The sequence below is a fragment of the Phaethon aethereus genome (genome assembly GCF_964289735.1).
Source record: "Phaethon aethereus genome assembly, chromosome: 1".
Taxonomy (NCBI): domain Eukaryota; kingdom Metazoa; phylum Chordata; class Aves; order Phaethontiformes; family Phaethontidae; genus Phaethon; species Phaethon aethereus.
In genome coordinates, this window is record NC_138575.1 from 163,455,313 (window position 1) to 163,479,268 (window position 23,956).

General features: G+C 38.0%; 1 protein-coding gene across 2 annotated transcripts in view; it reads left to right on the forward strand.

The window, feature by feature from the left end:
• Nucleotides 1-23,956, forward strand: part of ABCC4 (ATP binding cassette subfamily C member 4 (PEL blood group)) — a gene marked incomplete at its 3' end in the record, with an annotated part of 156,449 nt that overhangs the window by 62,940 nt on the left and 69,553 nt on the right. For both annotated transcript variants that reach the window (XM_082014247.1, XM_082014248.1), the window contains exon 19: nt 110-256. In XM_082014247.1, the coding sequence (XP_081870373.1) occupies nt 110-256 (147 nt within the window). The remainder of the gene's footprint in view (nt 1-109; nt 257-23,956) is intronic.

A 23,956-nucleotide genomic window follows, 5' to 3' on the forward strand; every position in this document is an offset into this window, starting at 1 on the left:
TACAGAAGCCAACAAAATTTGTCTTTAGTTCAGTTTTATTCTTAAGTTCTTTTACTTGTGAAAGATCACTATCTGTATGCATGCTCTGTCCATGTTTTTTTAATTTCAGGTTTAACGGTGGCTACAATACTGTTTGGCATAATAAGAAGTCTTCTGGTATTTCAAGTTCTTGTTAATTCTGGTCAGACTTTGCACAACAAAATGTTTCAATCCATTTTGAAAGCTCCTGTCTTGTTTTTTGACAGAAATCCTATAGGTAAGTTTAATAGTAAAAAACCCCCTTAACATTTAGTGTACCTCATTGATTATAATAACTATACTATTTCTGAGCAATTATGATTTTATAATATTTTTCACATTTGTGGGGGTTTTTTTGCTTCTTTTACTTAAAATCTTTAAATTTAAACAGTGTGATCTTTTTAAATATAAAAGTCAGAATGTTGACTCCTTATAGATGGTTGATCTTACCCTCTTCAAATGCAATATACTGAAAAATGAATTACCTGTGGCTTTGGTGTTGTACATTGACCTGCTAGTTGCACTGCTGTTCTGATTCAGTTGCACAGGGGTGTCTTCCATGTGCTGAATGTATATGCATGCATTTTGTGGGGATTCCTTTCTTGTGCTTTTCTTTGAAAGCAACAATTATTTGCCCTTTTAAAAAACAATTTTAAGCATGTGTCGTAATTCACACTTTTGAGAAACTTTGTAGCTTACTATCCTTCCAGAATGCACAAAAGTTAACAGTTGGACTTGATGATCTTGAAGGTCTTTTCCAACCTAAATGATTCTATGATTCTATGAAAAGCGTAAAGCATGCAATGTAAAACTCTAATCCACATCCTTATGTTCCTCAAAAGAAATGAGAGAAAAGCTGGAACAGAGTGAAAAGAGTGGAAAAGTGGGGTGGTACTAATTTACTATCCAGTCTTACATGAGAAACAAATCTGATGGTCTTCACTCCCTTGAAGATAAGGAACATAGGCTTGTTCTCATAGTTCCAGAAGGCATTTCATAATTGGAAGGGTTTTTAGGGATGGCTTTATTGTTTCGGAGAAACTAGTAATATTTTCAGGAAAAAAACATTCATGTGGAGGAAAGGTTCATGTCCATAATAGGATGAATGAAACATGTATGATTTCCCCTTTAAAAAAAAAAATTCTACAACTGTGGAAGTTTAAGACTGGTGTTGTACGGTCATCTTGTACGGTGAGTCTGTGGCCATGTAAATAAAGGCCACTGCAAAGGATTAGAAGTGAAGCCATAAGCTGAGGAGAGAGGTTGGTAGAGAGCTAGTTGAGAGCACGTGCATGAGAAGAAATCATAGTATTGATGGCGTTTGTTGATAGATAGGCAGGGATTTTCCTCTATTTTCTCTTTTTTGTGTGTGTGTGTGTGTGCACACAGCATATGCAGTGACTGTATTTTTGAGGGAATCCATAATCATCTTGTAAGAATGCCCATAAACCTGGCTCATCATAACAAACTAAGAACTACAGAGTAAACATCAGGGACAATGCAGAGTAATAAATAAGGGTTTGCTTTGTAACATACTGTGAAGCTCAAATTAGCAGTGCTTCATAAAAGTGATGTTCATAAAACCTTGCCTATCACTGGTTTTACACACTGTCATGACTTACAGATGTGTGTTTCTATTTATCAGCAGATCTTTTATAAGATTAAATTCACTATGCATATATTTCTTCCCCTTCATCTTTCTTTTGGTCATGGTAGCATGCAAAGGTACTGTTCTTCTGACTTATACATCTTTTGGGAGAGGAAAAAAGGAAGAGGAGAGATGACATGTGAGATGATGCTCTTGTTCAGAACTGCAGCATGTAGCAGTTCTGAAAATCTGTTTTTAACATCTGTGTTTTATTGTCTGATTTACGTGTTTGTTTTTTATTGTGTATTTCTCTTTTAGAACTTCAGATGCTATTTTTTTGCATTGGGGTGAGATTTATTTAAGTATAAGTCTTTTTTCTTTCTTTTTTTAGTATGCCTTACTATGAAAGACATACTAGAAGAAAATTGAATTATTAAAGGCTCCTTTTTCTAGGATTGTGATTGTAACAGCCAAACCATACTATTAGTTATCATATCCCACATTAGCAAAGCTGATATTGTAGTGTCAGATCTGTCATTTAAGCATCCAGTGTGTTCTTAGTGTGTGACCTTCGCAGAAGCAGTTGCTTAACTGACTTTTGCTGTTTTATTTATCCAAAAATAATAATGAATTTAAAAATGCCACTGCCAGTATTTTGAAAAGACAATGATCCATGTTCCAAAGTCAAGGAAGGAAACTTAAATAAATAGACATCCTGAGCTCTCGATAGCTCTTACTGGGGAAGCAGACTAATGAGCAGCATCAGGAGTCGACATTAGGAAATGGAAATAGGTGGTGAATCATGACATGTCTGTCAGCTCCCAACAGCGTAGATCCAATCAGTTGTGGTGAATAAATGAGATGACTTATTTCTGAAAAAATTCTGCTTTGTGAATCAGTTTAGGCATGAGCCCAAGATCTCTCTTTACAGATTACATTGGCAATATATAGGGAGGGGAAGGTTGTAAAGGGAATAGTAACGAGCATCTTACCCAGATGATATAGGAATTTGAATGTATTTTTGGAACCTGGATTACATAGCAGAGACAGAAGAGGAATATGAAGACCCCCTCCTCTTTTTCCCTTCCCATCTAAAAATATTTGTATTTACACAGATTTCACCTTTCTGTAATTTGGCATAGATATAGTAGTAGTTAGACGTTACTGCTTTAAGTATGTTTTGCATTGGAAGAACCTTATTCATAAATGACTGTCTCCTTTCTTAAGCACTTAACCTAACCCTGTTGATCTGATAATCCTAAGTGACTAAAGCTTATTGTGTTATCCAGCATTCAGAAAGAATGATCAGATATTTATGACTGAAATTAAAATTCATCAGCAGATACCTATACAGCACCACTTAAACAGCTGTAGTGAAAGCTTGATGGGAAGTTAGAGGTTAAGTGGGTGTATTTTGGGGTTTATCACATCTGACTTGTCTGCATTTGTTGACAGAACTTTTGGGGGTTTTTTTTGAGTATAGAATTTTACTCTCTTGAAACTTCCTTTGCCCTTCTATCCATATCCCAGTAAGTGAATTGCATGCATCTCAAGGTATCTGTGAGGAAAACGTATACTTTTTTTTCTACTTCATAGTGAATGCTTTATATATTCCTCTTCATGTGTCACTTGCAGGATAAAGGGGTTGATTTCTCTGCACACTTAGCACAAGAGGGCAGCATGATCTGTTTTATTTCAGTCTAGCATTACAGCATCTTATTAGAAGGATAACAAAATTTATCTGGTATGTTTTTAGAGATGATATTTGAGGAGTGAATTTTCAACCTTTCCACTGAGCAGTAATAATGTGATTCCATTCAGTTGTCCTCATTATCTGCAAATATAATATTTTCTCTTAATCTTTTACACAGTAAGCTTTTTAGCTCCATGTAATGCTGAGTTCAGGAACTTTGTTGGCTTTGTTATTAGTGGCCAAAAGTGAGAGAACCCTATAGAGTCTGATCCTTTGGTTCCATCAAGGAGACCTCCTTCAGCCATTATTCCTTTTAATTTCTTTTTCATGATGTTTGTAACGTTTCAGAACAAATTTGATAGAAAGATAGGTAAAATGGACCAGGACTTCAGCAGCAGTGACTTGAATTGGGAGTTCCCGCTTTTGAAATTAGTTTCTTATTGATAGCTTAGGAGATCCTAGTTTTGACAAGCTTCAGAATTTGATTCAGGATTACTTGCTTAGCTTGTAAATCAGTTGTTCTTTTCTGGGATTTGGGGACAGAGGTTTCTTTAGAGAAGGGATGCTAATATTTAACTGCATCGCTTTCAGTACTAGTAGTTTTAGTGGAGATTTGTGTGTAATTTTGAATTGCATTGAGTTTAGGAAACTGAAACATGCTGCTGCTGTGCTGATGGGTCCTGTAAGAATAAATAAGTGATATGCATTAATTTGTTCAGATAAAATATGAATCTCTTCCTCCTCTAGAGATCTGTCTAAAATTCAAATTGAACCAGAACCACTATGGAAATGCATATGGAAATCTAGCTCTTTTTTTCTTCTTTTTTTTTTTTTTTTAAATTGTATCTCTCTAAACGCTTGGTTCTGACAATTAATAGAAGGAGGCGAAATATTTTGGCAGACATTACAGCATTTCTGGCCTTCCTAGAAACAGAAGGCACTGAATTGTGTGATGGTTGTCCTCTACCTGTTAAATCAGCAGATTTTTTTTTTTTCCCCAGAAATGCTTTGTGGAAGCATTAAATAAACATTGATCCCTTTGAGTACTTACCTAGATTTTGAGATTTTACCAGGTTATAAGCGAAATATTCTCCTGTTCTGGCCAGCCAGAAATGATATGCCGAACTGATAGCTAATAGCAGCACATAAAAGCAAACTCCAAATATTAAAAATGTGAAATAAAGCTGTTGTAATAATAAAGAGTTTGTTTTTCTTTAAGGCATAAGGATTTTAATTATGGTGTTCATAAATCAAGTGTTGAAACACCTATAATTTGACAGAGAAAGACACCTATAATTTGACAGAGAAAGTTTCTTTATAGGATTAAAAGCATGTTCATCAATGCACAAGTGCCTATCTGCTTTTTATCTGACAGAAGCGTCAAATGGGCAATGTTGTTAGAGTGTTTAAACCATATAGTATTTGCAACAAACAGGATATTTCAGCAGTCTCAAAATTACAATGCTGATAATGAGGTTGTTAAATTATACTCTATCAGTTGGATAGTGAAACTGCTCCAGTTAGTGTACATTAATGTATGCTTGTTCACACAAGTGATTCTGCTGAACAAGTAGCATGTTTAAACAAGAAATACTGGTCTTAAACCCTGTGATTTACAGTAGGTGGTGTTTTGGCATATCATGCAGTTAACAAAGCAGAGCTTCATGTTAAAATATTTCGTTTGTAGTCTCATTCATCACTGATATAAATATTCAGTAGCGATGCCAGAAAATGTATTGTATTCCTATTTGACTCAATGACTCAATTGCTTGCTTTTTTTTGGAAACAAGACCTATGCTATCTTTCTGATGCAGTTTTCAGATATTTCCTTGTGGTCAAGATGAATTCTGTGGGATTGTGAAAAAGTGTACTAGCTCTTTTGACAGCTTTCATGTTTTCTTAAGCTAATACAAAAAAATATGTTGTCCTTAAAGCAGCAGAGGCTTTGTTTTTGACTCTGTGGCAAGCTCTAAAGCACGTTCACGTGTGCGCAGGTTTGTTAGTTTATGTTGAAAAGAAGTCCCTACAGGACAGCCTTTTGTTGTAAAATAAAAACACAGATTCTCTCTTCCGTGTTGGTAATCACTTGCATTTGTTGTTATTAAGATGGCAACACAATAGGTTCCATCAATCATCAAGATCCTTAACAACCGCACAACGTTGTAAATATTATGTTTGGGTGTTTGAGTGGAACAGCTCGTCACTGAAGTAGGTGTGGTAATTAAAACCTGTTAGGTTGCTACATGTGTTAAAAAAAACACTTTAATGTTTTTTCGTATAACAAAGGCGATATGTACTTTAAACCTTATCAGGGCGTGATTATTAAATGATATTTTGTGGGAGTTGCTCATTTACTGTTAGTATTATCATGGCTTTTGTTAAGAGTTTAAATAGTCTTATGCTTCCCAGTGTTTTATCGCCATTATGCTTCTGTCAGGAACCTTATAAAGTTGATTGCTGTAGGAGTAGTCTTTAAAGTTAGTAAATAGTACTCTGGAGTTATGTTTACATTTATTATCTATTAGCATAACTCAGTTCAACTCTATCCTATTTTTCTCTGCAATAATAATTGAATGAAACTTGGCCGTAAACTGATGAGACAAGCCCATTACATTTTCAGTTCACCGAGTCAGCGCTCACCCTATTTACGCTTAACACAAGAGATAAAATTAAAAGGTTTATGGAAAAGCTGTTTGTAGGAGGGGATGGGACATTATTTGATAGGGAAATAGCGTGAAGCTTGTACTGACAACCACTTCCCAAGTGCAGTCTCCCGCTTTCCTGGCACAAGATTTCACGTCCCTTCACAGAGATTTTCTATCTTCTTCACATTAAGATCCCCTGGTGGGGAAAACGGCCTGCTGCGAAACTCATTTCTGGCCATATGCTGACCTGCTCAGATACTGCAAAGTCTAGTTTTTTCATTTGCTAAAGCAACCACAGAGAGAGCTGCTCTCGCCCCACCTCAGCCGAGCAAAAAGGAGGCATGGAGGAGTCGATCAAGACAGAGAAATCTAATTAAAAATGCCGGCTTTAGAAGACTGCACAGAGCTGTTCGGAGGCGGCTGCACTTTCTTGCAGGTGTAGCAGGAAAGTAAAAATGGAGTTATGTTTTAGTCTCGCAGAGATGGCAGACTATTTGACGAGATTTGTGGCAAGGAGGAAGGAAGTGTTGGTTGGAGGCACTTGAAAACAGAGGGAGAGACTGCAGTAATATCGATGGAAAAACTGCAAGGGACTTAAAAGAGGGCCTAGCTGACGTAATGCAGCTGAAAATAAGCTTTTGGATATAATCTGAAGGATGGAGGGGGTTTTTGGTTTTGATAATAACTAATTTAAATATATACTTTTTTGCTATTTTTAATCTACTTAAAATTGCTGGATGCTGCTGTGCCTGGTGTGGATAGTGAGGACTGGAGGCACTGGGTGGATAGGATTTCCTCTCTTGCTGCTCATGGATGTCTGTTCTGGGTGGGAAATGAGCACTTTTGAGAAATGAGGAAAAAGTTATCAAAAACCCACTTTCACCCTGGAACAAGGCAGAAGCATTTTCAAAAAAAAATTATTTTGGAGAAGAGCAGGGCAGGAATAATGACTAGCCAGGTGGTGAGAGCATGTATATGGGATGTGGGAAAGGCAGCCCAGATCTCCTCCCTCTCTGATTTAATATTGGGCCTTGAACACCCGGCTCCCCCATCCCAGGTGAAAGCCCTACACATCAAGCTCTTGGCTCTTCTGGGCTCTTTCCCGTGCCACAACCTTTCATTGCTGTCTCTTACGGAGACAGAGACACAGTTAAACCACTGTGGTGGTTGCAGAAAAAAAACCCCATTTTGTTGTGTTTTTCTTTTTTAAATCAGAATGGCTGTAAATTGAAAGAAAACAAAGACTATCACAGTGCAAACTCATTGCATTAACACTGTTCTCTTCTGCTTTATACTGCACAGAAATCTTTCTCCCAGATGATCCTAGGTAATCTGCACTGCAGCATCTGGGTGAATTAATTAGTCTTTTTTTTTTTCCAGATTGCCAGCATCTTTCAGATTATGCAACAAGTGAAGATTAGTTTGTGCCCGTGGTGATCTTGGAGAGTCTTTGGAAACAAAAGGCACTTTTTGATCCAAAATTAATATTTTAGTGTAGAAAAGAATGGATGTTCTATGTGAATCTGCCTGTTCTGGCAATCCAGAATGAAAACCAAAGGATAGAAATCAACAGTTAGGGAAGTGGAGGTACGGAATTGAGCTTGACTTTAGTGTGCTGTTCAGTTTAAAAAATACGAACTTCGTAGAGTTAATTGTGGAATTATTTGCAAATAGTACAAGACAACATTACTTGCTTGCTTCCACTCTGTCTATACCAGGTGTTCTTTTTTTCCATCACAATCAATAGGTACTTTGTCAGAGGCTTTTTGTTACGTATTCAGGTGAATATATATGCAGGACTTCCTTCAGGTTTTGATTTCTGATGTCATTTTATGCAAGATAATGTTATATTTGGAGGAGGCAGCATTGTGACAAGCTGTATATGTTGACAGATACCAGTCTTAAGAGAGCTTTACAAAGTATTTTAAAATAGCATCAAGCATATGAAGAACTCTTTTTTGCTTGTTTTATTAGTTACTGGACACTAGTCCTGTAATTAGAATAGTAGTATGGAATGGACATTAATTATTGCTTGTGGCAATACCAACCTTGTGGTAGGTAGCTTGGAACTGGAAACTGCAGGTTCATGGAGGTTTATTTTAATGTTCATTTAAATTTGGGCTCTTGTTGAACATTTTCCTAGGTGATACTCATTTGCATATCTTGTTGCCATAGCTTTTGATTTCAGCTTGAGCAGAATATTTAGTTGTGGTCATCCCTAACAAGAGGTTGTGACATGAGGGGATTCTGAAATGTCTGGAGAAGCTGAGGCTGCTTTAGCCGTTACTCACCTAATGCTAGGTAGGAAATTGTATTCATGGAGCCAGTATGAAAAGCAAGCCAACTGGTGCATGGGGTAAAGGTGTCAAAGTCTTCATTCTCAGCTGCTCGGTTCAGAGTAGAAACGCATTGTGTACCAAGGAGATGGTTTTGGTTCTGTGTTGGACTTTCCACTGCTATAGAAGACTCACAAATGACCACTGACCTGCTTGTTTTCTACTTGTGGCATCCGCTCATCCTTCCTCATTTGCCAGTTAAAAAAAGAATACAGTAGTCACTAATACTCCTCAGACTTAAGCTTTTATCATGTGCTACTTGTGCAACATTTCTGACATTTGTAAACTCAAAAGAAGTTTGAAGTTAAACTCCCCATAAGTTCATGGTTTCTCTGTCCACCGGCATGGTCCTTGTCAGTTTTCACCCACTGTGTACTTGAATTTATCCTCTGCTTTCTGTGTCTAGGAATGCTACTCTTCCATCTCTCCCAACCCCTTTACACTGTCTTCTGCATATGTCCTGCCCTCTTTCAAGCATAAATCTTCACTAGCCTGTGATAGTATTGGGGCACAGAGTGCAGAATAATCTGGAGGTGCATGGAAAACTGAGAAGGTGAAGATTTGGAACATGGACATTATTGCTGGAAATTATAAGGTATAATGGATGGAGGATAGATGGCCTAACTCTTCCTCCATTTTATTTTAATTTCCCTGTGTGTGTGGTAAACCTGTTTTTTCTCAATTAAGTTATTGTCAGTTTAATATGCAAATGATGCAATGCAGAATACTGCTAATTTGTGCGCAGGCAAGAAAAAACCCTCTGCTTGGTGGTAAGCTTCCCTTCGTCGGGAATACATGTTCCTTTGTCCTCGCAGGTATTAATTTCTCAGCATAATTTCATGTTCATCAGTTTGAATGTTCACAACCTAAAATAGATACAGTTCAGTCTGAATTTTCAGACAAAGTTCCTGCATCTGTTTTTAAGATGTCATAAGTAATTTCTCATACAGGAACACTGCTCCTGCCCCATCCTTTTTAGGACATGCCCAGAGGACAGTAAGTGATTAGATGCCAGGGGCATTTGCTCAGTGTTGTGGGGTTTTTTCCTTCTCTCCTTTTTAATGTGATTATTTAAAGCTATAAATAAACTTTACACTATCTCATTCATCTTTCTTCCACTGCATTTATTTTATGTTTAAAATCTGTCATGCTGGTCTTTAGAGAGAAGGTGGTGAGTGTCTGTCTTCATTCTATGATTCTACTATTTAGAGAGATTTGGTTTAGAATGTTAAATGTTTTGTATTCAGTGATCTTTTCATTACATGGGATAATGAACAGTTTCAGAAGTACTGTTGCTGCCTATCACTCGTGTTTGCTTTCTCTTGCCCCTCACTGAAACAGGGGAATATATCCTTAATGCTGGGCAACTTAATGAAGAACCTTCTATTTTTGCTATGACCTGTAAGCATGAGTAAATCTGTGCATCGCCTAATCAGATAGGAGCCTAGCTTTCTTTCGGTTTACAGAAGGAGAAACTAAAAGCAAACTGAAGTGCTGGGGTTCCTGTGCCAGTTCAGACGAGATCTGCTGTATGGAGCTTACTTGGTTAAGTTATTGTTAAGTAGGAAGTACGAATGGCATCTTTGTTATGGTAAGATTATTCTTTCGGTAATAGAGGTTAAGGGTTCAGTGAGTAAAATATACAATTTTCTGGCATAAAATAATAGACCTTCTCCAAGTCCATGATTATTTCTATTTTCTAGCCATTTAGGATTCCAGTTTGAAGAGTATGTGTAATGAGGAATGACCAGGCAAAGAAGGGTATTCACAAAGGTTAACATTAGCCTAGGTTTACCAGGTACGTGGTAGAGAGGCACGCTCTTCGAGGGCGTTATTGGGAGCACCAGTGTTAGGCTTTTGCTCTAAGTCTTGCTGGAGAAGAGCTGTCTTTTCTACCCACTACAGCGTGGGGGTTCAGGGTACCTAGATGTCTGTGTGCTTAAAATGACTATCTTAAAATCTTCAGTATTCTGAATTTACCACTAAACTTAAAAGAAAGGAATGAACCATAATTTTAATACTTATTACACACTGATACATATATGTAAGAAAAAGATATTAAAAATACACACATAAATATATTTTAAAAAAATATGCTTTGTCTGATGTTAGTATAATGCTTCTTTCCTTTCTCCCTTCCTTGATTCCCCAGTCTCCTCTTAGAAGAACAATTCTCCCTCCCTCCCTCCAGTCTCAACAAGCGGCCAAAAGTAAACAATTACTCTTAGCCTTCCAGAACATTTCTGGTATTTCCTGACTAAAAAACAGTAAAATGGTTTAACGAAGAGTTGGTAGTAGTTACCTTTAGTCAGCTAATGTTCCCTTATTGTTGGAGGGGGGGACAATCTTATCTAGGACAAATGATATCTGGAGAAACCCTGAAACTGAAAGCACCAGAATTGTGAAATATAGATGGTTTTAGCTTTAAACGTGTCATCTTTTTTGCTGTTGAACTAACAGTATAGAAGGAACATTTTTCCCCCAATATTTTCAACAGAAAACTAGTTATACTAGACTTGTTCTAATAATAAGAAATCTTATCTAAGGAGCGCTTTCAAAATAAAACCAAATTTGAGAGAAAAAAGTGCCTTGAGCTTTTTATAAAGCTGACAAGTTTTAATATTCCAAACATGTAGTGACAATGATCTTTTTTCACAATTAAGCTACGAGTATGGTTTAATATTGAATTCAGAGCCATGCACTATATGCTGCTTATATTTAAACCTCCAAAAATCGGCAACAGAAAAAATGGAAAAAACAATTCCAACATTATTTTTTTTTAAACTGAGATAAGAAAAAATAAACTCTGCACCTCAATTTAATAACCAGTGTTGTTCAGCTACTACTGAAAGCTTAAGGAACAGTGTTTAGAAGTGATTGTTCAGAAATAAGTGTTTCTCAAAGATTATGAGGGCTTATACAGATGATTTTGTTCACCTGCTGAGTGTTCGAGAGCAGAAATGTCCAATCTGACACTTTTCAGAAGTGTTTGTTTACTTAAAAAATAAAAACATTCCTGTGGAAAAATAGAATTTCACTAATTGCTTTCTCATCTTAGCCACACAATAAAGCAATATTATTACATACTTTTAATAGAGACACAAACATTTTGTGAAATGCAAAATCCCAAGTTTCTGAAATGAGATGTTTTCAGTTTAAAATGTAGTGCTGTGAGCACCGCTTAATTTGTTAAATACCTTTGTGCTCTGCTTCTGTTGTTTGTACTTCTCATGAGATGCAAGACATTCAAATGCTTATTGACTGCTTTTTCTTTATGGTAAGTAGGTATGGAGGTGTTTTGAATAGAAATCTTATGTATTTTTCAATTAAATGGGCAGAAGGAGAACAAGTTATTATGGTTCCTGGAAAAACAGAAGAATATATTAATTCTTTGGCTCAATGAGGAGGAGATGCAAGAATATTATCCCAGCTAGTGACCTCCAGCACTAGAATAGAACAGAACTTGCAAGCTTCTTTGGGTTGTATTTGAATTACTATAAAGTAAATGTGATGACTTTCAGCATGGAAGAAAACAGCTCAAAAGGCCCTTCACACCCTTTAGATTTGGTGTACAGCAGTGATTTGTACTTGTCTTTCATCTCGTCTTTAAAGAGATCGTGGTTCTTCATAATACAGCTTGATCAACAGGATAGACAATGTATGTTGTTGGTGTAAGAAGAAGCGTGATGGGTATAACGCTTGCTCCTTACACCAAATTTGCCTCTTGCTATATGCCTGCCTGCTGTAATAGCAAAGCAATTCAGAGAGGAAACAGAGCAAGGAAGGCAGTTATTTTAATTAGTGAATTCTAGACTATCCTCAAAGGCTCTGATACTTCGATCTAATTCAGTCTTGTGATTTTCTGTTGATTCTTCCTAATGCTTCATACTTCCTCAGACAAAAGCCTCTTTCTTCACAATTGTCAAATTTCATTGAATCTCAAGTCTTGGTGATAGAGCTTAATTGTCAGCAAAATAAGTCTTGGTTTCTGTAAATTGTTTGATCCTCAATTGGTTTAGAAGTGACAATATACTTTCTTTTACTGGGTTTAGATATTGTTTCCATGTGGCATATGGAGCAAAGTTGGACCAACTAAAGAAATTTCAATTGTTTTCTGTCAGGAAGGCTTAGACAAAGAGCTTAGTCTCAGATCCTTTAAAGTTCAAGCATCTGCCACTAGGGGCAAAAATTATTTTCCTGTAGGCGTTCATCTTTTATTGCAGATTTACTGTGCTGCTTCACTTGGTTGATAATCTAATTTAAACCTCAGAGATGAGTCATACCTCCTCAATGGGATTCACAGCTAGTTGAAATTCTCTGATGTCAGAACCTTTCAGTTCTTCCAGGATCTCTTTTCTGAATATAATAGTGTCGGAATGCACTGAGGAGGAAAGAATGTGACCCATGCAAGCAGTGACACTTTAGTGATATTGTTTACAGCGTACCTCAGGTTTTATTTTCAGTATTGATTTGGGTTTCTAGTTGAGGTAATTTGTGATGCCTTGACTTAATTTAGGTCCTAATCATGGGAACTGGTTCAGTCTGGACAAACTTCTGCAGGTATGAGGGTGGTACCCTGCTGAAGTAAGGAACCTTCTGGAAGGTGGAACAGACCTCACCACATGGCTCATGTGCTGTACTAGAGACTTTTATTTCATAGGACCAGCAATTTCTACACCAACTGTGATATGACAGTTTTCCAGAAACACACCGGATTATGAAAGGGTACAAAACCCTGATGTGAAGAGACATTTCATTCTTCTTCCTTTGGAAAACAAAACAAACAAAACCCCAGTTGTCCAGAAGGTCCTAAAAGGTTTTAGGGTGATCCACACACTTAAACTTGTTTGTGACCTTTTCTTGAAAGCATGACCAGTGTATAATTGACCATTAAGAACTTTAGGAATTGAATGTTCATACTTGGAATGTGAATTGCTATTTAAGGGCTTCCTCTCCAGAGTCAGTGAAGGACAAAATAGACATTCAGAAAGTTAAGAGGCGTTGTAAATACCATTCAGCTGTGATGAAAAGTTTATTGGATGCTTTTCATATGCATTCTAAAGTTAAGCTACATTTTGAAAACTGTCCGAGCCAACATTTGTTTTCTAAATATTATAATTAAATATCTACAATGCTAAGTTGTTACTCATTAATACTCTGTAATATTAATAGTGGTTGGGTTATTGACACAATTTTGCCTTCCATTTTTTTTCATGAAGTTATAGTTTTGTTTTGTTTGTTTTAATGACATATCCACAAATTGATCCAGAATCGAGTTTTTTGCTCATGCTGTTTTGTGAAGAGGAAAGGAAGAACACAAGATATTTTTTCGTCATTTAATGTCTTTATTACATATGTATTTTTCCATTTTAATCCTGACTTATCAGAGGTTTGGTTAATGCCATTTTTTAATGCAGAATAACAGCAAAGCAGTTGTTTTAAAACAGCCTTTCCCAAAATGTCTAGGATCAGATTATGATCAGTGATGACTTGCAAAATTTATAGTGTTTATTCCAAAATACAACTTGTGCTTTAGGTCCTTGAGGGGATTCTGTAGTGTTTATATATTGGATAACGATACCTGAAAGAGGTATTTTGTCACAGACTTTACATTTCTTCTCTGGATGTCCAGTTCCTTGCAGTCTTAGAACTTCTTTCATCCTAATGTATCTGATGTGGTTTCAACAGAGAAGCTGCTGATGTTTAAAAAAAAAAAACAACCAAAAACCAAACAAAACCAAAACCAACAACCAAAAACAAACAAACAAAACAGGGGGGAGGGGAGGCAAAAAACCTGTGATGAAAATGGATGTCAGAGAAACAAAATGAATGTATAGATAAGTGAACTCTTAAGACCCAAAGACAGACATATTTATTTTGAAGGAAGAAAGAAAACTTTTACTGAGAATTCCTCTACCTGAAATTTTAATTGGTCTCATGAAATCTTAAGACCCTGTGAATGAAATTAGGCAAACTAATTAAAGTATACTCTAAAGATTAACGTGAGACACAACCAGCTGTTGCCCCTGCAGTTCTGTAGTTAGCAGAGTGAAATATGCTCCTGGAAGAGCGGTTTAGAGCAAGAAGTACCTAAAGTCCTCTGAATTGTTCTCCAAAGGCGTCTACCTCAATAGATAGCAAGTCTTGCCTCATCTGTCCAAGTATCACCTTGTGAATAGTCCGTATGTATTCAACGCTTACGGTTATGCAGTATGTCCTGAATGCGCTTTGCCATCTCCCTTCAGGTGACAGTGGCCTTTTGGCTTTCCACAGGTTTAATTTGGGAACTATTTCAGAACCTGATCTCTCACTTGCTGTAAGGATATACCATGTTTTTCAGTGTAAAACACCCTTCCCATTGCCTTTATGGCTCATGTGTAGTTATTGTAGTTCCCTTATCTGGCTCTTTTTGTCACTCTGCATTTCCAAAACATTAATTCAGCCACTCTTCTAGTTTAAGTGTTGCAGTCACTTTCTGTTCACCTTCTGTTCTCACTTGCTTTGTCCCAAACTCTTCCACACTTCCTAGCCTGTGCCTCGCCGTGTCAGGCTTCGTGCCTTGGTTGTGTGTGGGATGACATTCGCTCCTCTTTTTTTAAGCGTGCTTATTTGTAACCAGAACGTGTGCCATTCCATGGTGAAGGGGAATGGAAGAAGCAATATTGAAGGAAGAGGGAGGAGAGGAAACGGGGAGCAGATATGCAGTGGATGAAGCAGAGGGTGAAGGGGAGGGCATGTGCAAGCAGCCAGTCTGCCCAGGGCAAAAATTGTCAATATGTACAACGCTCTCTCGATACCCAAACATCCCAAGTTGGGCAACTTCTGTGAGTGTTACTACCAGCTAGTCTTTTGACAGTTCTGTCTTGCAGCTCTTCCCCGGGGCCAGATGGAGAGAAGGCTTTTTCTTGATCGTATGGCCCCAGTGTACTTTGAGGGAATGTGCCAGGAGGTGTAGAAAGCAGTGTGGCTGCATTTGAGCATTAGCCCTTTTCCCGTGCAAAGCTTTTACTATTTCTGCACCTGGTAACTGGAGCTGTTGGCACATCCTGTATTTTTTTTCCTCCCTCCATCATCGTTTTACCTGCTTATCTTTCATGCTTACATCTTTGTAACTTCCTGCTCTCTGCATAGTAAAGTTCATCCACAGGCTGGCTCTTCTTCATCTTAAAATCATCTCTCAAGATACACCAGTATCATTGTAACCACCGTATAACTCTAAACTGACAGTAGTTAAACATAGGGGTGGAGAAACTCATTAATTCCCTGACCCCTTTGTTTTCTTGTACTTAAAAAAAAAAAGAAAAGAAAAGAAAATAAGGCACACATCTTGTCCTGCAACTTTCTGTTCCAGCTTACTGCTGCTACATCTTCCCTTTGGTCGTTGTTCTTTTTATAGTCAATTTTGTTGGTTTCTCTTAACAGAGAACAGTGAGCTCTTCGGGGCAGGGCATGCTGCTGGCTACGTGATGGTCCAGCGTGCGTCCTAGCCTCCCACTTCAGATATATTAATCCTCTTTTGGGCGTTTCTGTTAGGCAAATAACAAATGGCAGCGTTCTCAGGAGTCCCTTGTTGCGGATGGCACTCTTCTATTTTTGCCTGTTTATTTATTTAGGAGTTCGTAGTGCTGGACAGCTGTAAATCAGAGCTTCACAGTGAATTCTGTCTTTGAATTGAACAAAGACAAAATAGATTGTAAATTTTATTCACTTTTGCATGAATGACTGTTCAGTGGAGACTTTTTTTCTCCTCCTGGTGTGTGAGGTTTTTTTCTCTGTAGAAAAGTGAAGAAGTGTTGCTGTTAACATATTTATGTTTATCATTTTAATTTTTGCTTATTATTTAAAAGACATAAAAAATAGAAAATTATAGGGCTATGTTAGATTTTTCTTTAATTTTAAGCAATGTTTATGTAAGCATACTTTTTAAAATAATTTAACCTCTAGCATTCAGCTGTCAAAAAAAACTAGGGTGATGAATTTAAGGTATATTTCTACATGAACATTGAAGGTTCTTTAGGTTTGATTTGTACACTCCTAGTGTTTTAGTATGGTCAGCAGCTACTTACTCATTTGCAGCTACTTACTCCTAGTAAAGCTTTCTAATAGCTGCCCAGTAGAGGGGGTACAGTAAAGTCATATGCAGTGCAATATAACTTTTCACAATGTTTAGCATTTATCATTTAATTATTAAAATTTCTTTCTTTTAATATAATGAATATAATATACAGTAGAGAAGAGGTCATATTATGCTTTTTCTCGTTTGAATGTATATTATACCCCACATTTCCATTTCAGTGTTGTTAATTATAGTTTAGCCTGTAAAGAAGTTTACATTATAGTGATATTTTTTCCCCAGAAGCTGATGGCCCAGAGAAGTGCATTGTCAGACTATATCTAGATTCCTTTGGATAGCACTCCTTGCTTGAAGAAAACACTTGGGATGTGGTTGCCTTCAGCTTTTCCGAGACAAAAGATTTTTGGTTGTTTCTCAGTGGAATTTGGTGCCAATCACAAAACCAAAGAGGAGGTGAAGTCATCCCTCCTTATACCCTACAGCCCGCTCTGCAGGAGAGGATCCATTTTGTGCCCTAAATTAGGCCCCCCCAAAAAAAGGGGGGGAAAGGGGGCTGGATCCAGCTGTAGCCCCTCCCCTCCTGATTGCCATAGCCTTCAGGCATGCACTCATTTGCCTTCTTCCAGTGCCATACTTATTTACTGATTCATCCAAAGAACAGCTTCAAGAGCAGAGACTGAAGGAGGCCTACCGCAGATTGCCTCTAGTCGAGCAATTAACACGCTTGCTGAAGAGGTGGGCGACCCACGTTCAGTGCATGCTCCATGACTGGTAAAAATAAAACATTCCCTTGTGTCTCTGCCCAACCTTCACCTCTCATGTGAGAGTCCTGACCCCTGGGCTTGGCTGTACCTTTCTAAACAGGACAAGTTTCCCAGTATCTTCTTCCTCTGTGGTTTTGTAATGGTACGTAAGTTGTGAATCTAGTTGTTTCCAAATTTTCTGTGGCTTTGCTCTAACATGTGGTTTAAAATGTCCTAAACTGAAGCAAAATTTTTCGTTTCGTGGGGGGCATGTCTTTTTTAACACACAGCAAATTTTCCAAGCAAATGCTTTGATTATTTGCACAGCAGACTAAAAGAGACACAGTTCTAATCTTCTGATAGTTATACCAGGCTTTCTCTTGAATTAGTAGTAATGGCATTTCATGTGAGACAGGGAAAAAACCCACTGAAAGTTACCGAGTGCCATCCACTGTGAATTCTAGATAGCCAAACCCGTGTTGTTGCAGTGGCTTTACTATAGTATGAGTAGTTAAAAAGGAAAAGGTATTTCAGAAATCATTACATGGGTACATGATAAATGTACTTCAGAGAGAACCTCTCCTTGCCAAACTATTCACATTTTCCAGAAGAGGAGAGGAAGAAAAAGAAACTGAAGCTAAAGAAAAATTAATGTTCAAGCCAAAGGAGCACGCCAAGCAGAAGACAAGGGTTTACAAAGTCAGGTGAAGGCATGAAATGTCTCTGCTGTTTGAGCTGCCCAAAGGCTTTATCCTGAAAAAGGATGGACTAGGTAGAGGCCAGAAGTCTTGGCTTGGCTTTCACAGCAACAGTCTGTATAGAATTCCCTTCCATGGTTTCAAAAAAAGGAAGAAAATGGATGGACTACATCAGAATTCTCTTCAGTGTGTGGGAGGGCATCTGAATATATATAATTGGTAAAGTACAGGGTAATATTTGTTTTCTGAATGATAGCCGTATCAGCCAGATAGCCGTTTCAGCTGCAGATTTCAGGAAGCAAAAGCTATATTCAGTAATATCCTACTTGGTTGTTGTCATCCTAGACTGGAGTGATGACTGAGCCCTTCTAACCTCAATGCCTAAAAAAAAAAAATAAAAAGAAGCAAATTAAGATTCTTATTCAGTGAATTATCTTTAGGAGATAGAATGGTAAGAAAATCAATAAATATGAGCAGACTTGGAAGAGCTATGTGAGATTCCTCCCTCCAGTATTTTCTGAAATACAGTATTTAAAGCCTATTCTGAATCTAGTCTTCATAGTATAAATAGTACAGGAAAACTCCTTTTTGTTGTTGGAAAAACCTTACCAGAGAGGTGACATATTTCTATTTTTGTTTTAATCCCTGTATTGATGGATATTGATATATAATCCCTAAATCTGAAAGTAGCTCTAAAAGCTGTTTTTCTTCTCTTACGTAAAAATTTGAGCAACAGAATAGTCTTCAGATATTTCAGTCCGTCCTGATTTGTAGTGTTCAGTTTAATTCATTGTAAGCCCCCCCCTCCAGCAAAACAGTACTTGGGACATATTTTCAATCCAAATTGGATTTATAGCAGAAAGGAGAACTAGACTACACAAATGCTCTTTCAGAAGTGGGTGTGTTTGTGGTTAATAGTTCAGCAAAGAATTAAATTCATAATCTTGCTAGTAAAAAGCCAATATAGGACTATATTTCCTATATATTATTCCAGGTTTCTATTATAGTGATGCTTTATATTGTGGTGCAAAGTTGAAGTAGGCAACGGAATAGAAAAAGAAAGTGGTGTAAATCGACAGAAAATTCTGTAGATAAGTGTACAACTTGACATCTTTTTAAAGGCCAGTTGATAAGAAGTTGCAAGTGGTTACCGTTTTTAATTTTATTTTTTTCCCTTCTGGAGGGGGAAAGAGGCCAGTGTCAACTCTTCCTGTACTCCCTCCTCTGTATAAATACTTTTTTTTCTTTTTTGTTCAGTTGGACTGTGTGCCTTAAAAGTATGTTGTTGTTTATGTTGTAGTATACAGTAGAAATTAAGTTGTGCTGTATTTTTGCAGCATGTTAGATTTGGTGGCTTGGTTTTAGTTTTTTATTTGTTTCAGTATGTTTAAATGTAGATTTTATTCACTCAGGATAACTTAAAATAGCTCCAGTGAATAAAAATGAGTATAAAAAGAAGCAGAAAGGATAACCAGAGCTTAACTTCTGGAATTGTTAGAACTTTGTTCTGGCATTCTTCATCACAGAATTATGTATGAAATATTTAATATTACTCCAGGGATTTGGGGGAGTGGGGAGCAAGGGGGAAGGGACAAGCAGGTGTCTGCTTTCAGTGTCATTCTGATCATGAAGCAGAGATGTAGCTTTGTACTCAGGTTATGGCATACAAAGTTGTTATAAAGCCAAAAGTTTGTTCTTTTGCATGATTCTGATGCTTCCTTTCACAATAAATTACAAAAGAAAATATCTGTGAATGTTAATTATTGGGGTAGGGGGTATCATTGCAAGGATCAATAATTTGAAAATTGCTAATGAATATATTATTCCAGATAATAGCATCTATCATGCTTTTGTAAAAGAGATCATTTCATCTTAAAGGTCTTTTCCAACCTTAATGGTTCTGTGATTAGCGAGTCTAATACAGCACCAAATTTAAATTCTGTTTTGCAAATTCTGTTACAGCTGAAATTGTAGCCAACTCGGTTAATTGGTAGTGATACATAATATGAAAAGCAGTTACAATGCAGAAGGTATTTTGCGATTTCTTATTAAAGCAGTTTGAGAAAGAAGGGAAGTTATACTTTTTTCTCCAGCCAAGATGTTTTCTTTGTGTACTTCTGTTTTTAATGAAGACTGTATATATTCTTTCTGCATTGTATCATAAGTGAAGAGAAAGACTTTGGCTGGTGATAACTGATGTTAATACACATGCTTTTCCGAGCACACCCAGGAAAAACAACAAATCAACTGTACCGCATAATTTAGCAAAGGGAGAGGTTAACTTGCATGGAGCATTGACTTATTTTGATTTTCTACAAGCAGGGTAATTCTAATCTCTAGGTCATTCAAATAGCGTGTGTTTCTAGTGAACTAGAATGCCCAAGAAACAACTTGTGCAGTTAGGATCAATGTATTCATACTAGGTAACGTAGACGTCTTCATCAGCAGTAAAAACAGAAATTCATTTCCAAAGCAGCCTGTTTTCCATTCTTATCTTCATCATAGTTATCCTTCTTTCTTTAAATCCTACACTTCACAATAAGATCAAACACAGTGTTCATGTTTTCTTCTAGTTTCCTAGCTCTTTTCCTGTTTGACAGCATTCGTGTAAAAAGTCCTTTTCAAGTAGTAAATTAATTTGGATAGAAGGCATCCCACCTGAATTCATTACATGCTGGCAGTTTAGATAAATGGATATTATCATCTCAGCATATTTTGGCCCAGTACCACTGTGCCCATTTGCAAATGTCTAAGAAAGTGTAATATTCCTGTCAGTGTCAGGCTGCTAAAGAAAAAAAAAAAAAGGGTAGAATTTCTTATTTATATTTATAGGATGCCTGTGGGGAAGACAGTAATGCTGTATATGGCAGTTTGTGTGGACATGTGGTGCTAAACGTATATTGAAAAAAGATAACAGACCTATTGACGTTTCTTTGTAGAACTAAGGAAGAAAAGCCAGAGTAGATCAGTAATTGACAGCTATGCAGGAGATGCATTTCCAGATTTCTTTCTGAAGAAATGTTTCACAAACTTACGATTCCTTTCAAAGTCGGTAATCCATCTTTAATTATTCTGTTGATTTCATAGTTATATTTTACAAGGTTGATGTAATGTCTGCTTCCTGCCAACATTTGATATGGACAATCCACTTTGTTGCTGCTTTGATGAAATGGAAGGCTGCTTGTAGCTGCAGTACTTGCCCCCCCCTCGGCGTGTGTGTGTGTGAGCTGCACACGGGTGAGGACTTACCAGTCAGTGAAAACAGCAAGATGTGTGGGGAGCTGTTGGTTTATACCACTGACAGAATGGGAAACATGTTCCATGTAGTTCAACTGATGGGTGTTTAAACGTGCCCAATTCTGTGCAGCTATTTCTTTTATTCCTACTTTTGAGTATGCTTTTATTACTACATATATCCTTCCGAGCATTATTTTACTACCAGGCGTACATTTAAAACTATTTTCCCCCTTTACTCTGCGCTGGTGAGGCCTCATCTGGAGTATTGTGTCCAGTTCTGGGCTCCCCAGGTCAAGAGAGACAGGGAACTTCTGGAGAGAGTCCAGCGGAGGGCTACGAGGATGGTTAAGAGACTGGAACATCTCTCGTGGGAGGAAAGGCTGAGAGACCTGGGGCTGTTTGGAGAAGAGAAGGCTGAGAGGGGACCTTACCAATGTCTATAAATATCTGACGAGTGGCTGTCAGGAGGATGGAGCCAGTCTCTTTTCAGTAGTGCCCAGTGATAGGACCAGAGGCAATGGGCACAAACTGCAGCACAGGAAGTTCCACCTCGACATGAGGAAAAACTTCTTTCCTGTGAGGGTGACGGAGCACTGGGACAGGCTGCCCAGAGAGGTTGTGAGTCTGCTTCTCTGGAGACCTTCAAAACGGGACCAGATGCGTTCCTGTGCAACCTGCCCTAGGTGATCCTGCCTTGCAGGGGGGTTGGACCAGATGATCTTCAGAGGTGCCTTCCAGCCCCAACCATTCTGTGATTCTGTGATTTTGGCTTTATAAGCTGTAATTGGGACTGCTGAAGTAACATGATTTCTCTCTTCAGGGTAAGTTAACGCCCCCCCCCTCCCCCCCAACACGACCTAAGGAGTGGTCTTGGTGTCACGTGTCTCCCTGGGACTGAGCACGGTGACGACAGCCTTGCCGCGGTGGCCGCCCTGGCGCCGGCGCTCTGCCTCCCTTGTGCAGGTGGTGGCCGGGCGCGTGGTGTCGGCGGGGCGTGCTGTGGCGTGTGGCGGGCTCCCCCTCCTCGCCCAGCGAAGTAGGTGGCTGTGAGGTGTGCGCTTTCGACTCGCCGGCGTCGCTCCCTCTGAATTCAAGTCATCTTGGACCAGAAGGGCATCTCTGTGGCATGGCTGCCTTCAAGCAAAGCGCAACCCCGCTTGGGGCTGCTTCCGTTTAGACAGGCGCATATGACCAAGTACCTTCTCGAACCCTTTCCTGGCGGTAGAAGTTGCTTTCAGACAGGTTTCTGCGAGTTTGCAGCGAGGAGTGGGAGAGAATAGTGTTTATTTGGTTACTTTTTCTTGTAGGGGAGTATTCTTGGCTTCGCTGTTGCAAAGTATGTACAGAGATTTTGAATACTTTTTTCCCCTCTGGTAAATGCAGTGTACTTGTGTGTAAGAATTGATATTTAGACCGATTGCCATGGAGGAGTTTAGGTTACTGTGCAAATCAGTATTTATTAGTAACATTTGCGTATTGAACTAAAGTGTGATGCAATTAAAATTCCTTGGATGGAGGATTAGCCTCATCTTTGAGGGGGGAAAAAAATGCAAGAGTGTGCACCCATGCGTGCACACACACACAAATGGCAAAAGCTTTCTATCCCTAGAAGGACCTTCTCGTAACCCTTTTCTTTTCCAAAGAGGCAAATCAGTGGACTAGAGAAGTAGCAACAAAGTATTTCTGCAAGGTGTGATGAAGCAAGTTGTGTATAGGCTTTGTAAACTCTTTGGGAGGTACATAAAATCAACCTGCTCACTCTGTTCTGTTATTACAGAAGTATTTCGGTGAATGCACTGGCCAACAAAGTAGACTAGAAATGCCAGATATATTTAGAAATAATGTAGTGCTGCTCTTAGGGTCCTTGATATTTGGAATTTAGGTTGCACAACATTGAATGCTATTGGTGGCATTTGGCTGTCCCAGTGAAGGATCCTAACTTGTTTTAAAAAAAAAAAAAATCCTTTTCTTTTCTGGTGTTTACATCCTAAGTGTTGATTCAGTTTAGATTCTATTTCTTTCATCATGAAGTATGTATAAACATTTTAGATAGGTGTGGCACACTGTCAAGTGTTTTCATTATTTGGATGATGGGTTTGCACATCTATTCCAAAGTATCAGTAGGCACCTGCAGAAGCAAAGTAGGTATGTAGCACCTGAACACATTCTGATTCATGCAATTAAAGCAGTTTGCAGAGTGAGGAAGAAAAGAGTATCACATACTGAGGTTTGATGTCTTTTTCATGGAGAACAAAAGAGGTTTGATTCTTTCACTTCAAGTTTAGCCTAACTATTGTGTAGTGGAGGAGGTTTAATGAATCATTGTTTAACTTTGATACTGCCAAGTATTTGACCATTAAATAGTCTGAAATGTGTACATAGCACTTTGGTGACAGACCCTTATTTAACTGTGATTAATTGGCATTGAATAGTCATTTAATTACTTTGGAAGAAATCTAACAGCAGTGTGTGTTCTGATTAAGTTATTTGATGTAAAAACAAACATAGGACTGTTGAACAGAGCACGTTCCCTTTTGCAGCTCGCTACTGATGCTACACACCATGTGGAAGCCTGAGAATGATTAAAATAGCAGATATTATCCACAAATATGGATGCTGTTGTAGCATTGGAATACTTAGTTCTTGATTTCTTAAAATACTTTTTTATTAGGGGTCTCATGAAATCTCTTTGGCCTTACAAGTTTTAGATTTAGTATTTTCTTTTTGCTTTTGAAGCCCAGACCAAAACTCACTGGGATAGGTAAAGGATGCAAGTATTAAGTGAGGTTGAAAATTTTGGGAAATTGAAAATGCTGGACTAGATCGAAGAATGATTGTCTCATGGCATGTATCTATATCACAGAAATGCTTACCTGAGGAATTTAGACTTAGGATGAAGTCTTGTGGGAAGGTGATGCTGATAA